Raw genomic sequence first — 14,472 nt, 5'->3', positions numbered from 1 at the left:
TTCTTCATGATAATTGTTTTTTGTAGGTGTGAGGCCACACACACACACACACACACACACACACACACACACACACACACACACACACACACACACACACACACACACACACACACACAGTGGACATAGACGAAATGTTCATACGGAATAGTAACAGAACGAGGGGACATGGATGGAAGCTTGAAACTCAGATGAGTCACAGAGATGTTAGGAAGTTTTCTTTTAGCGTGAGAGTAGTGGGGAAATGGAATGCACTTCGGGAACAGGTTGTGGAAGCAAATACTATTCATAATTTTAAAACCAGGTATGATAGGGAAATGGGACAGGAGTCATTGCTGTAAACAACCGATGCTCGAAAGGCGGGATCCAAGAGTCAATGCTCGATCCTGCAGACACAACTTGGTGAGTACACACACACACACACACACACACACACACACACACACACACACACGCGCGCGCACACGCACACGCACACTTACATTACTATTTAGGGCGGTTTACCCTGCCTACGTGAGACCAGTCTTAGAGTATGCCGCGCCATCATGGAGCCCCCACCTGAAGAAACACATAAGGAAACTGGAAAAGATTCAGAAGTTTGCGACGAGGCTCGTCCCAGAGTTACAAGGGATCGGGTATGAAGAGCGCCTGAATGAACTGAACCTTACGACATTAAAAAAGAGAAGGTAGAGGGGGGATATGATCAGAGCATATAAAATACTCCTGGGAGTATTTTATACCCCGACCAGAGAGTTCTGGTCGTGTTAGACCTAAAAACCGCTATCTACTGCAGGTGTGTCGACGACATATTTGTAAAAATTCCAGATACCGAACGACTGTTGCAGTTGAAGGAAGCTTTCGAGCAAAACTCAGTTTTAAACTTCACTTATGAGATAGAGAGTGGGGGTAACCTGCCCGTCTTAGATGTAGCAGTCATGGAAAGAAACGTCAGCTTTCATCATGCTGTGTACACTAAGGAGACAAACATAGGGATGTGTCTTAACGCTGACAGCGACGGCCCGGAGAGATACAAACGGAGGGTTGTGAACGCTAACGTTGACCGAGCTCTCACTCACAGCTCAGGGTGGAAGCAGGTGGATGAGCAGTTATGTAGAAGGCGGGAGATTTTGGTCAACATAGTTTTCTCCAATGGTTATGTTGAAGACATAGTAAAACAGGAAGGTGCCGAGGTGTGCAACAGGCAACGGAACAACTAATACCACAATACTCGTACGTCCAATAACATTGTTCTACAGGGACTTCTTCTCCACGGCCCACAAAGCGGACGAGAGAGCCCTAAAAGAGATCATTGAGAGGAACGTTACCCCAAACTGACGTCAAACAAGATAAAACTAACAATATATTATAAGATAAGAAAAACCGCCAATCTGCTAATGAAGAATTCTCCCGACACCAAGAAAAATGCCTTGAAAGAGACCAACGTTGTCTAGGCCTTCACGTGCCCACTTGGGGACTGTCAGCCCCAACGATCTCAGTATATAGGCAAGACAACAACGTCTGTAGGCGTTTAACACTACACAAACAACAGGGCTCCATCAAGGAACACATAATCGCCACACACAACGAGACGACCACCAGGGACATTTTGACGAGTAGCGCCGAAATAACTGATAGATACAATGACAATAGACGATTAGACATCAGTGAAGCGCTGCATGTCAATAAATCTAGACCAGCCATCAATAACCAGCTAATACACAGTTACACTCTACCCACTTCAAGACCCCGGACCACTGCAGGAGCTGGACCCTGCAACAGGAACGGAAACGGCTATCTTGAGGTTATCTTGAGATGATTTCGGGGCTTTAGTGTCCCCGCGGCCCGGTCCTAGACCAGGCCTCCACCCCCAGGAAGCAGCCCGTGACAGCTGACTAACTCCCAGGTACCTATTTTACTGCTAGGTAACAGGGGCATTCAGGGTGAAAGAAACTTTGCCCATTTGTTTCTGCCTCGTGCGGGAATCGAACCCGCGCCACAGAATTACGAATCCTGCGTGCTATCCACCAGGCTACGAGGCCCCTTTGCCAGGCTACAAGGCTAGAACAACATAAACTGCCAACACACACAGATCACACTAACGTGATGCATCAAATGAACAAATCCACAAGGGCCGTGACGAGGATTCGAACCTGCGTCCGGGAGCATCATCGATTAAGGCAGTGTCTGGGATGCTCCCGGACGCAGGTTCGAATCTTCGTCACGGCCCTTGTAGATTTGTTCATAAACTGCCAACATATCACACTCTAAATTTAATACCCCATTAATTTACTACCCTCCATGTAATGCCATTCATCCATATATCACCTAACCCCCTCACCATAAGAGAATATAACCAGATGCTAACACAACAGAATTTGTCTTTGAGAATGTAAGGAGAGACCTTGCGAAACGCATCACTAGGCGCTACACCCAAATACAAATTCAAAATGAATTTTGGCGACTTAATTTTTCAACTACCTGCTTCAGTGAAGTATAACATAACGAATATCAAAGATTCCTGCCAGAATCATAAATCTAAAACTTTCCGTCGTTTTCAACGAAATATGTTTAATAGACTGTTACTTGAATGTTCAATAAATCACTGAACTATATGTTTAACAGATCTCTAACCCCGTCCATGAAGGACAGAAGTTTACAGTCTCCGTGGTGTAGTGGTAAGACACTCGCCTGGCGTTCCGCGAGCGCTATGTCATGGGTTCGTATCCTGGCCGGGGAGGAGGATTTACTGGGCGCAATTCCTTAACTGTAGCCACTGTTTAACGCAACAGTAAAATGTGTACTTGGATGAAAAAACGATTCTTCGCGGCGGGGATCATATTCCAGGGACCTGCCCGAAACGCTACGCGTACTAGTGGCAGGAATGTAATGTAACAACTCTTGTATATATCTCAAAAAAAAAAAAAAAAAAAAAAAAAAAAAGTGTATGAATATATGCTATTTATCATTGCAAATGTGTGGCCACGTCTGTGGCAGGAAATAATAATAAAAAAGTCCCCAGGTGTAAGAAGGTATAGCACAAGCTTCAACCCTTCAAGATGTCTAATTCCACGAATGTTTTCTCTGGCCCAGGATGGCGCTGTGACGATGACCGGGATGGCTGAGGCGAGATCCAACACCCCCAAGTACACCTGTGCCTGTGGCTTCTCTCAAGAGGAACGCAAGAGCAAGTTCTTAGGTGAGTCCTCAGTCCTCCACCCATAAGACGGTGAGTCCTCAGCCCTCCACCGTTAAGACAATGAGTCCTCAGTCCACCACCCTTAAGACGGTGAGTCCTCAGTCCTCCACCCTTAAGACGGTGAGTCCTCAGTCCTCCACCCTAAGACGGTGAGTCCTCAGTCCTCCACCCTTAAGACGGTGAGTCCTCAGTCCTCCACCCTTAAGACGGTGAGTCCTCAGTCCTCCACCCTTAAGACGGTGAGTCCTCAGTCCTCCACCCTAAGACGGTGAGTCCTCAGTCCTCCACCCTTAAGACGGTGAGTCCTCAGTCCTCCACCCTTAAGACGGTGAGTCCTCAGTCCTCCACCCTTAAGACGGTGAGTCCTCAGTCCTCCACCCTAAGACGGTGAGTCCTCAGTCCACCACCCTTAAGATGGTGAGTCCTCAGATGTCCAGTCTGCCTGTCCTCGACCCTAAGGCAATGAGTCCTTAAGGAACATTGCCACCCCCCCCCCCCCGTATATGACTGAGGGGCCCCAGGGGACAGTGGGAACATTGCCCCCCCCCGTGTATGACTGAGGGACCCCAGGGGACAGTGGGAACATTGCCCCCCCCCCGTGTATGACTGAGGGGCCCCAGGGGACAGTGGGAACATTGCCCCCCCCCCGTGTATGACTGAGGGGCCCCAGGGGACAGGGGAACATTGCCCTCCCCCCCGTGTATGACTGAGGGCCCCAGGGGACAGTGGGAACATTGCCCCCCCCCCCCCGTGTATGACTGAGGGGCCCCAGGGGACAGGGGAACATTGCCCCCCCCCCCCGTGTATGACTGAGGGACCCCAGGAGACAGTGGGAACATTGCCCCCCCCCCCCCCGTATATGACTGAGGGCCCCAGGGGACAGGGGAACATTGCCCTCCCCCCCGTGTACGACTGAGGGCCCCAGGGGACAGGGGAACATTGCCCCCCCCCCCCCCGTGTATGACTGAGGGACCCCAGGAGACAGTGGGAACATTCTTTAATTGATATGAGGAAGCTTGTGACCAAATACAGTCCTGGATCTTGAAAGAGGGACTCAAGACGATGTAAGGAGTGGCACTGACCCTGGGGGGCTTCTGGAGCTTCTGGGTGGACCTCGGAGGACCCGGCTTCTGTTTAAGCCCCCCAGAAAGGGGGGGGGGTCTCTGGGGCTCTAGGGAGGGGTGACCTCTGGGGGGTTGAGGGAGTCGGTCAGAGCAATGAGACTCATATAGTGACTTAGATCGTGAACTGTGAAGATGTTCACTAAACGAAGACGTGTATCTTGAAAACAAAATTCAAGAAATTTTAATAAATTTCACAGGGGTGTCACCCAGAACACCTGTGGTACAGGTGTTGAACCGGTGTCAGTCCTCAGAGTATATGTGGGCGTGACAACACCCGCTCTACAGGTGTTTTAAATGTCTTTAAACATTCTAAGGAAAAATAATCCCTTGTAAGTTCAGCAAACTTTACCAGGGAGAGAAGTTGCGTCACGTGTTGCGTCAGATTAATTGGAAGATGCGTTACATGTTGCGTCAGATTAATGGAAGTTGCGTCACACGTTGCGTCAGATTAATGGAAGATGCGTCACATGTTGCGTCAGATTAATGGAAGATGCGTCACATGTTGCGTCAGATTAAAGATGCGTCACACGTTGCGTCAGATTAATGGAAGATGCGTCACATGTTGCGTCAGATTAAAGGAAGATGCGTCACACGTTGCGTCAGATTAATGGAAGATGCGTCACATGTTGCGTCAGATTAGTCAGATTAAAGGAAGATGCGTCACACGTTGCGTCAGATTAATGGAAGATGCGTCACATGTTGCGTCAGATTAAATGAAGATGCGTCACACGTTGCGTCAGATTAATGGAAGATGCGTCACATGTTGCGTCAGATTAAAGGAAGATGCGTCACACGTTGCGTCAGATTAATGGAAGATGCGTCACATATTGCGTCAGATTAATGGAAGATGCGTCACATATTGCGTCAGATTAATGGAAGATGCGTCACATATTGCGTCAGATTAATGGAAGATGCGTCACATATTGCGTCAGATTAATGGAAGATGCGTCACATATTGCGTCAGATTAATGGAAGATGCGTCACATATTGCGTCAGATTAATGGAAGATGCGTCACATATTGCGTCAGATTAATGGAAGATGCGTCAGATTAAAGATGCGTCACATGACGCGTCAGATTAATGGAAGATGCGTCACATATTGCGTCAGATTAATGGAAAATGCGTCACATGTCGCGTCAGATTAATTAAACGGATTAATTCCGTTTGTTTCCTTACCGTTTTTTCCGTCTGTTTCCTTCCTGTTTGTGTCCGTTTTTCTTCCCGTTTGTTTCCCGTTTATTTGCTTCTTAGTTCCAGCCTTCCCTGTTGTGTGTGTTCATGCCCCCCCCCCCAACATCAAGAAGCCCCCCCTGCCCCCCCTCTTCTTCTATCTCCCTATTCCCCCTCCCCATTTACCCTTCTCCTCCCCCCCTCCCTTGCTCCCCAGTTCCGCTCCAGGACAGTGAGGGAAAGTAAAGGAAGAGGGGGAGGAGGGGGAGGTGGGGGGCAGCGACCCCGAAATTCCTATCAATTCCGCATCGTCCGCTTTCATAAATATTTTTGTCCGGTTGAGAAGGCGGAGGGGGGGAGGGAGGGGGAAGGAGGGGGGGGGGTTGGGGAGGGGGTTTGGGGGGGGGTGAGAGGGGGGAACAGCTGATCATTCCTACTAGAAGAATGCCTGGAATGTGAGACTCTATAAATAATTCAACTCTATTAGCCTAAGAACGACGGCCACTTCCAGGGTGGGTGTGTGTGTGTGTGTGTGTGTGTGTGTGTGTGAGTCCATTTGTGCTTGCGGGGGTTGAGCTCTGGCTCTTTGGTCCCGTCTCTCAACTGTCAATCAACTGGTGTACAGGTTCCTGAGCCTATCGGGCTCTATCATATCTACACTTGAAACTGTGTATGAAGTCAGCCTCCACCACATCACTGCCTAATGCATTCCATCTGTTAACTACTCTGACACTGAAAAAGTTCCTTCTAACGTCCCTGTGGCTCATGTGGGTACTCAGTTTCCACCTGTGTCCCCTTGTTCGCGTACCGCCAGTGTTGAATAGTTTATCCTTGTTTACCCGGTCGACTCCTCTGAGGATTTTGTAGGTTGTGATCATGTCTCCCCTTACTGTGTGTGTGTCCGCCTGAATCTGGCCTCAAGGTTTTTCTACCTGTTCCCAGGCTATATGTTAGACCAGACTCTCTCGTATGATCGTGTGAGAGGGACTCTCTCGTATGATCGTGTGAGAGGGACTCTCATATGATCGTGTGAGAGAGACTCTCGTATGATCGTGTGAGAGAGACTCTCGTATGATCGTGTGAGAGAGACTCTCGTATGATCGTGTGAGAGAGACTCTCGTATGATCGTGTGAGAGAGACTCTCGTACGATCGTGTGAGAGGGACTCTCGTATGATCGTGTGAGAGAGACTCTCGTATGATCGTGTGAGAGAGACTCTCGTATGATCGTGTGAGAGAGACTCTCGTATGATCGTGTGAGAGAGACTCTCGTATGATCGTGTGAGAGAGACTCTCGTATGATCGTGTGAGAGAGAGACTCGTATGATCGTGTGAGAGGGACTCACTCGTATGATCGTGTGAGAGGGACTCTCGTATGATCGTGTGAGAGGGACTCGTATGATCATATGAGAGGGACTCACTCGTATGATCGTGTGAGAGGGACTCACTCGTATGATCGTGTGAGAGGGACTCTCTCGTATGATCGTGAGAGAGGGACTCACGTATGATCGTGTGAGAGGGACTCACTCGTATGATCGTGAGAGAGGGACTCACGTATGATCGTGTGAGAGGGACTCACTCGTATGATCGTGAGAGAGGCAGGGCAGCGAGGCACAGATAGCCATCCTCTCTTTAATATACACAACAGACCCTCAACCTTCCCCTTGCAACCATTTGCAATTGCTAATGTTATCAAGTCATATTTCAGTAGTCATAAAAAGAATACTACCAAGAAATCCAGGATTGATATTGTGGCGGGTAATAGCTCCTGGGCCCCGCCAGACTCGCTAGTAACAACTTTCAACAGTGGAGCAATGTTTTGCAGGCTTCGTGCAACTCATTTGGTCTAGTAGAAGCACTTGAGGACTCCTGAGAGTCCAGCTTAGAGGTACCTCTAAACTGAAGGGGCCTGACGGCTGAGTAGACAGCGGTTGGGATTCCTAATCGTAAGGTTCCGGGTTCGATCCCCGGCCGAGGCGGAAACAAATGGGCAGTTTCTTTCACCCCTGATGCGCCTGTTCACCTAGCAGTAAATAGGTACCTGGGAGTTAGACAGCTGCTACGGGCTGCTTCCTGGGTGATGTATAACAAAAAGAAGGCTTGGTCGAAGACCGGGCCGCAGGGTCGCTAAGCCCCGAAATCATCGCAAGATAACCTACCTTGCTATTGCTTGGTGCAACAGACCAGGTCACCATTCATCAAGCAATTTACTTGTCTAATTACGAAACCTGTACATCGCATCGCGGCTTAGTCTGTAATTATCAAGTATTTTACGAGCACCGGAACTTTTTACAATATAAGGTTTATATTTACGGCCCACCTCGTGGCGTTTCCGACCTCGTAAGCTGTATATAATAAATACAGCACCACCGTGATCAACGAGAGATGTAAAGGTTTCGCAACTGGACAGCTAGGAACATGATCAACCCTGACGCTGAGGAGACACAGGAAGTATTGACCCAGGGAAAAGTGTGTCTGAAAATATATGATAAAATACATTTTACAATAAATATTTCCTTAGATATACAGATTTCTTTGGATGTCGTGCTGCGTCACAGCCACGTGCTGCGTCACAGCCACGTGCTGCGTCACAGCCACGTGCTGCGTCACAGCCACGTGCTGCGTCACAGCCACGTGCTGCGTCACAGCCACGTGCTGCGTCACAGCACGTGCTGCGTCACAGCACGCGCTGTGTCAAAGCCACGTGCTGCGTCAAAGCACGTGCTGAGACGACACGTTAAGAGCATAATGGAGGCGCCTCAGTGTGACCTAAACGACTCTAAACTTTTAGACGTCGTTAAAAGTTGCTGAAGGTCGCGTTTTATTGGTCCAAGTTTTGGGCCGTGAGCTAGGCCCCCCCCCCGCCACACACACACACACACACACACACACACACACACAAGGGGGCCTCGTAGCCTGGTGGATAGCGCGCAGGACTCGTAATTCTGTGGCGCGGGTTCGATTCCCGCACGAGGCAGAAACAAATGGGCAAAGTTTCTTTCACCCTGAATGCCCCTGTTACCTAGCAGTAAATAGGTACCTGGGAGTTAGTCAGCTGTCACGGGCTGCTTCCTGGGGTGTGTGTGTGTGTGTGGTGTGGGAAAAAAAAAAAAAAAAAGTAGTTAGTAAACAGTTGATTGACAGTTGAGAGGCGGGCCGAAAGAGCAAAGCTCAACCCCCCATAAAAACACAACTAGTAAACACACACACACTTAGGAAGTGATGTGGTGGAGGCTGACTCCATACACAGTTTCAAGTGTAGATATGATAGAGCCCAATAGGCTCAGGAACCTGTACACCAGTTGACTGACAGTTGAGAGACGGGGACCAAAGAGCCAGAGCTCAACCCCCGCACAATTAGGTGAGTATACACACACACACACACACACACACACACACACACACACACACACACACACACACACACACACACACACACAGGAGATGGAGGTGATGGAGAAGGTCGTGAGAAAAAACCTGGTAACACATCTGGAGAGAAGGGACTTCGTGACAAATCGCCAACATGGGTTCAGGGAGGGTAAATCTTGTCTTACAGGCTTGATAGAATTCTACGATCAGGTGACACAAATTAAGCAAGAAAGAGAGGGCTGGGCGGACTGCATTTTCTTGGATTGTCGGAAAGCCTTTGACACAGTACCGCATAAGAGGCTGGTACATAAGCTGGAGAGACAGGCAGGTGTAGCTGGTAAGGTGCTCCAGTGGATAAGGGAGTATCTAAGCAATAGGAAGCAGAGAGTTACGGTGAGAGGTGAGACCTCCGATTGGCGTGAAGTCACCAGAGGAGTCCCACAGGGCTCTGTACTCGGTCCTATCTTGTTTCTGATATATGTAAATGATCTCCCGGAGGGTATCGATTCATTTCTCTCAATGTTTGCGGACGATGCTAAAATTATGAGAAGGATTAAAACAGAAGAGGACTGTTTGAGGCTTCAAGAAGACCTAGACAAGCTGAAGGAATGGTCGAACAAATGGTTGTTAGAGTTTAACCCAACCAAATGTAATGTAATGAAGATAGGTGTAGGGAGCAGGAGGCCAGATACAAGGTATCATCTGGGAGAGGAAATTCTTCAGGAGTCAGAGAAGGAAAAAGACTTGGGGGTTGATATCACGCCAGACCTGTCTCCTTCAGCACATATCAAGCGGATAACATCAGCGGCATATGCCAGGCTGGCCAACATACGAACGGCATTCAGAAACTTGTGTAAAGAATCATTCAGAACTTTGTATACCACATATGTCAGGCCAATCCTGGAGTATGCAGCCCCAGCATGGAGTCCATATCTAGTCAAGGATAAGACTAAACTGGAAAAGGTTCAAAGGTTTGCCACCAGACTAGTACCCGAGCTGAGAGGTATGAGCTACGAGGAGAGACTACGGGAATTAAACCTCACTTCGCTGGAAGACAGAAGAGTTAGGGGGGACATGATCACCACATTCAAGATTCTGAAGGGGATTGATAGGGTAGATAAAGACAGTCTATTTAACACAAGGGGAACACGCACAAGGGGACACAGGTGGAAACTGAGTGCCCAAATGAGCCACAGAAATATTAGAAAGAACTTTTTTAGTGTCAGAGTGGTTGACAAATGGAATGCATTAGGGGGTGATGTGGTGGAGGCTGACTCCATACACAGTTTCAAGTGTAGATATGCAACCCGTTCTCGCAAATTTAATAAGTCAATATTGACTTATTAAATATGTGCATAGGTGACATACTTAACATAATAGATACCCTTAAAAAGATTCATAGAAAACACCGACCTTACCTAACCTTGTTAGTATCTTAAGATAAGCATCTTATTGCTTCGTAATTACAATTATTACCTAACCTATAATAGGTATAGGTTAAGTAATAATTGTAATTACGAAGCAATAAGATGCTTATCTTAAGATACTAACAAGGTTAGGTAAGGTCGGTGTTTTCTATGAATCTTTTTAGGGGTATCTATTATGTTTAGTATATCACCTATGCACGTAGTTGATAAGTCAATATTGACTTTACGAATTTGCGAGAACGGGTTGAGATATGACAGAGCCCGATAGGCTCAGGAATCTGTACACCTGTTGATTGACGGTTGAGAGGCGGGACCAAAGAGCCAGAGCTCAACCCCCGTAAACACAACTAGGTGAGTACAACTAGGTGAGTACACACACACACACACCACACACATACACCCACCACACACATACACCCACCACACACCACACACACACCCACCACACACACACCCACACACACACACACCACACACACCACACACACACACACCACACACACACACACACACACACACACACACACACACACACACACACACACACACACACACCACACACACACACACACACCACACACACACACACACACCACACACACACCACACACACAACCACACACACAACCACACACACCACACACACACACACGCACCCAGGGGCGGAACTCCCAGAACCCCATCAACCAGGTATATGTGGGCCTGCGGGCCGCTCCAAGCAACAGCCTGGTGGACCAAACTCTCACAAGTCAAGCCTGGCCTCGGGCCGGGCTTGGGCAGTAGAAGAACTCCCAGAACCCCATCAACCAGGTATATGTGGGCCTGCGGGCCGCTCCAAGCAACAGCCTGGTGGACCAAACTCTCACAAGTCAAGCCTGGCCTCGGGCCGGGCTTGGGCAGTAGAAGAACTCCCAGAACCCCATCAACCAGGTTACAATTCAGGTACAGGTAGTGCTCACTAGCCGCAGCTCATGTACTCTGAACTCGCTAGCCAAATTTCACTAGCTCACCAAGCTTCAGTGAACCACAACACAACCATGAACTAGTAACTGAAAAGTTTTAGAGTGCCCCCACCGCGGGCATGGGGGGGGGGCACCAGGGTAATGGGAACTTGGGTATCTAGGTACAACATGGATAAAAATTAGTGCCAAAACAGGTAAGAGGGAGACTATGCTGGGGTATTCTAGGATTAATCTAGGATAAATCCTAGCACTTAGTACACTACGGGAGAGTGCTAGGATGGTTGCAGTAACAACCACACACTTATCATACCACTAAATATCACCTCAAATTTTCATTTATTGAATTGACAAGCAGTTGAACACCCATTGTGTATTATGGCTCTGAATGATCTCACATCAGAAGTTGAGAGGAAAGCCCAAAGCTCCCAAGCCTTGACTAGCCTACAGAAGAAGCTGTATCAGCTTCCCCAATACACTCCTGTAATCTACGATACTCTTCCAAACATACATTTCGTCTCCTGGTGTGTGGGGGACCTCGGTATAGGAGCACAGGCTTCCTCTCTCACGACAATACGAATTGTTATTCATAACTGAATTGTGTGTTGGATGAAGAACTGAGGGTTATTAAGGTCTTCACTAAAGTTTACTGACCAGCCAGAGAGTATAGTTCAGAACTAAAGTAAACTCAGTGTATATATATATACTGACTAATGTAGTATACATATGGGTTAATATCAGTAAAATTATATCATATATCCTTAACTACACACTTATAGCACACGAACATCACTGCTTCTGGACGTATATCGACTGTCTTAAGATGAACTCATTATCTTGAGTTATAGAAAAAAGTTCTCAAAAAAATAACATGATGAACAGAATGGCTCCCCCGAGAGAACAAACCAAACAGAGCCCTGAGGAACGTGGTGGTGTCTCGGTATTTATCATAGTTTCCCCCCCACACACAACTCCCGGAAGAGAAGGGGGGAGACTGCACGAAAGTGGGTGGCCAAACTTGGGTAAGTGGTACTCAACTTCACGTTGATAGGTTGAGAGGCCCGGGCCACAAGGGCCACACCCTCGCCACTTACAGGTTGATAAGCCACGAAGGCAGGGCCACCAGGGCCACACCCTTGCCACCTACAGGTTGATAAGCCACGAAGGCAGGGCCACCAGGGCCACACCCTCGCCACCTACAGGTTGCAAAGCAACTAAGGCAGGGCCACACCATCATCTCGTGTTTCCTTTGAATTTACACCTCTCGTCTGAGACTTGGTGTATGTTGCACGCTATCATTACTAATACAGCATCGTGTACCAACCCGTCCTCCCAATAGAACGTCGCATTTTGACGTATACTCTACCTAAGGACCAGAAATTGTCGTACCAATAGCAGCGGCTCGAGAAAGTGACGTACTGTCTCGTTTTCTGTTTTGGGTCCGGTGTCGTACTAAAGTGCCCTCTCCTAACCTACCAGTTTCCTGACAGTTGAGAAATCTTAAGACGGGCTGGTGTAGTGGCCCCCAGAGTGAGGCCCGAGTCTCCTCCCTCCACAACACTTAAGAGTCCTTTAAGTCTGGGTTATATCACGTGGCCTCGACGAGGACTGGAAGGCCGTGGCTTGTCAAGCTTGAAGCTGTTGCCCTCCTTGTATGCATTACCGTCATTTATACCTGCAAGAAACCGCTTTAATTTGAAAAACTTTTACAAAACTTTAAATGCCATCCACAGAAAACGGACACGGAACAACTGCGACCGTGGCCGCTCACATGACGGCTCCGTGTTCCCTTGGGATAGATAATGTGCTATAACCTACCCACATACGGGCGTACCCAAGCAACCTCCCTAACCTAACCTATCAATATATAGAAAACTTACACTTACCATTCACCGTAACCAAATATTCCAGCTTATTATATCTGTATAATATTTACCGTGATCAAAACTAGCCTATAATAAACATGTAGGAAGCCTAGTGTATGCCTGCTTGGTGGTGTATGGCATCCTCCAACATAATCTATATATATACTTTCCCAGAAAAAAGTTTTACTCAAACTTTAAGCACATAAGCTTATTAAAGTTTCGGCCATTTCTGCTCAAAAGATTATATTAAAGTTTCGGAGTTCAATGAAACTTGCATTAAAAATACTGGATGAAAATTATAGCAGGTCGATAAATCCAACATTGTCAGACGCTATTTTGTATTTCGGTGGCTAAAGCTGGGAATACAGTGCTTTTGTTATTAGTTAAAAAGCGTGTTGCTTTTGTTGCAAAAAAAGATACAACAAAAAGATTTGTAGAAAGTCTAGCGAGAGCGATGCTCTAGACCACAGACTTATAAATAACTTTTACATTCTTTGAGATTTAACTAATGTGTTCCTGCAAGATTTCTAGTCTTTGCGATCCCTGCCAGACTAGTAGACTCTGCTATCCCTTCCAGACTTGTAGACTCTGCTATCCCTTCCAGACTTGCAGCCATATATATATATATATATATATATATATATATATATATATATATATATATATATATATATATATATATATATATATATATATATATATATGGCTGCAAGTCTGGAAGGGATAGCAGAGTCTACAAGTCTGGAAGGGATAGCAGAGTCTACTAGTCTGGCAGGGATCGCAAAGACTAGAAATCTTGCAGGAACACATTATATATATATATATATATATATATATATATATATATATATATATATATATATATATATATATATATATATATATATATATATATATATATATATGCCACAACTCTCCTAAACACGAGAGTTAAGTATACAACTTTAGAACACTTTCCCACCAGGAGACTCGAACCCTAGCCAGCACAGAAGCCTTCCAGCAACTGGCATAACAGGTACGCCTTAACCCGCTCCACCACCCGCTCAGACCCTTAAAAGAGATGGTAATTTCGGAGTATTTAAATACCCCAAAGATCAACACCTCCCAAGAGCACCAGAGCAAGTGAGGGGTCATTTATACGTTAATTTCATCAAGTCCCATATTAACAGGGACTTGATGAAATTAACGTATAAATGACCCCTCACTTGCTCTGGTGCTCTTGGGAGGTGTTGATCTTTGGGGTATTTAAATACTCCGAAATTACCATCTCTTTTAAGGGTCTGAGCGGGTGGTGGAGCGGGTTAAGGCGTACCTGTTATGCCAGTTGCTGGAAGGCTTCTGTGCTGGCTAGGGTTCGAGTCTCC

General features: G+C 47.1%; 1 protein-coding gene across 1 annotated transcript in view; it reads left to right on the top strand.

Moving 5' to 3' along the window:
* The first annotated feature begins 2,987 nt into the window (after positions 1–2,987).
* The window catches only part of LOC123771314 (hormone receptor 4), a 37,206-nt gene continuing 25,721 nt past the window's right edge, over positions 2,988–14,472 (top strand). The window contains exon 1 of the mRNA XM_045763804.2: positions 2,988–3,196. Within this exon, the coding sequence (XP_045619760.2) occupies positions 3,073–3,196 (124 nt within the window). The 5' untranslated portion in view covers positions 2,988–3,072. The remainder of the gene's footprint in view (positions 3,197–14,472) is intronic.

This window comes from Procambarus clarkii, chromosome 54, assembly GCF_040958095.1.
Source record: "Procambarus clarkii isolate CNS0578487 chromosome 54, FALCON_Pclarkii_2.0, whole genome shotgun sequence".
Lineage (NCBI taxonomy): Eukaryota > Metazoa > Arthropoda > Malacostraca > Decapoda > Cambaridae > Procambarus > Procambarus clarkii.
The sequence above is the reverse complement of the archived record's forward strand: the minus strand, read 5'-3'. Positions and strand labels throughout refer to the sequence as shown.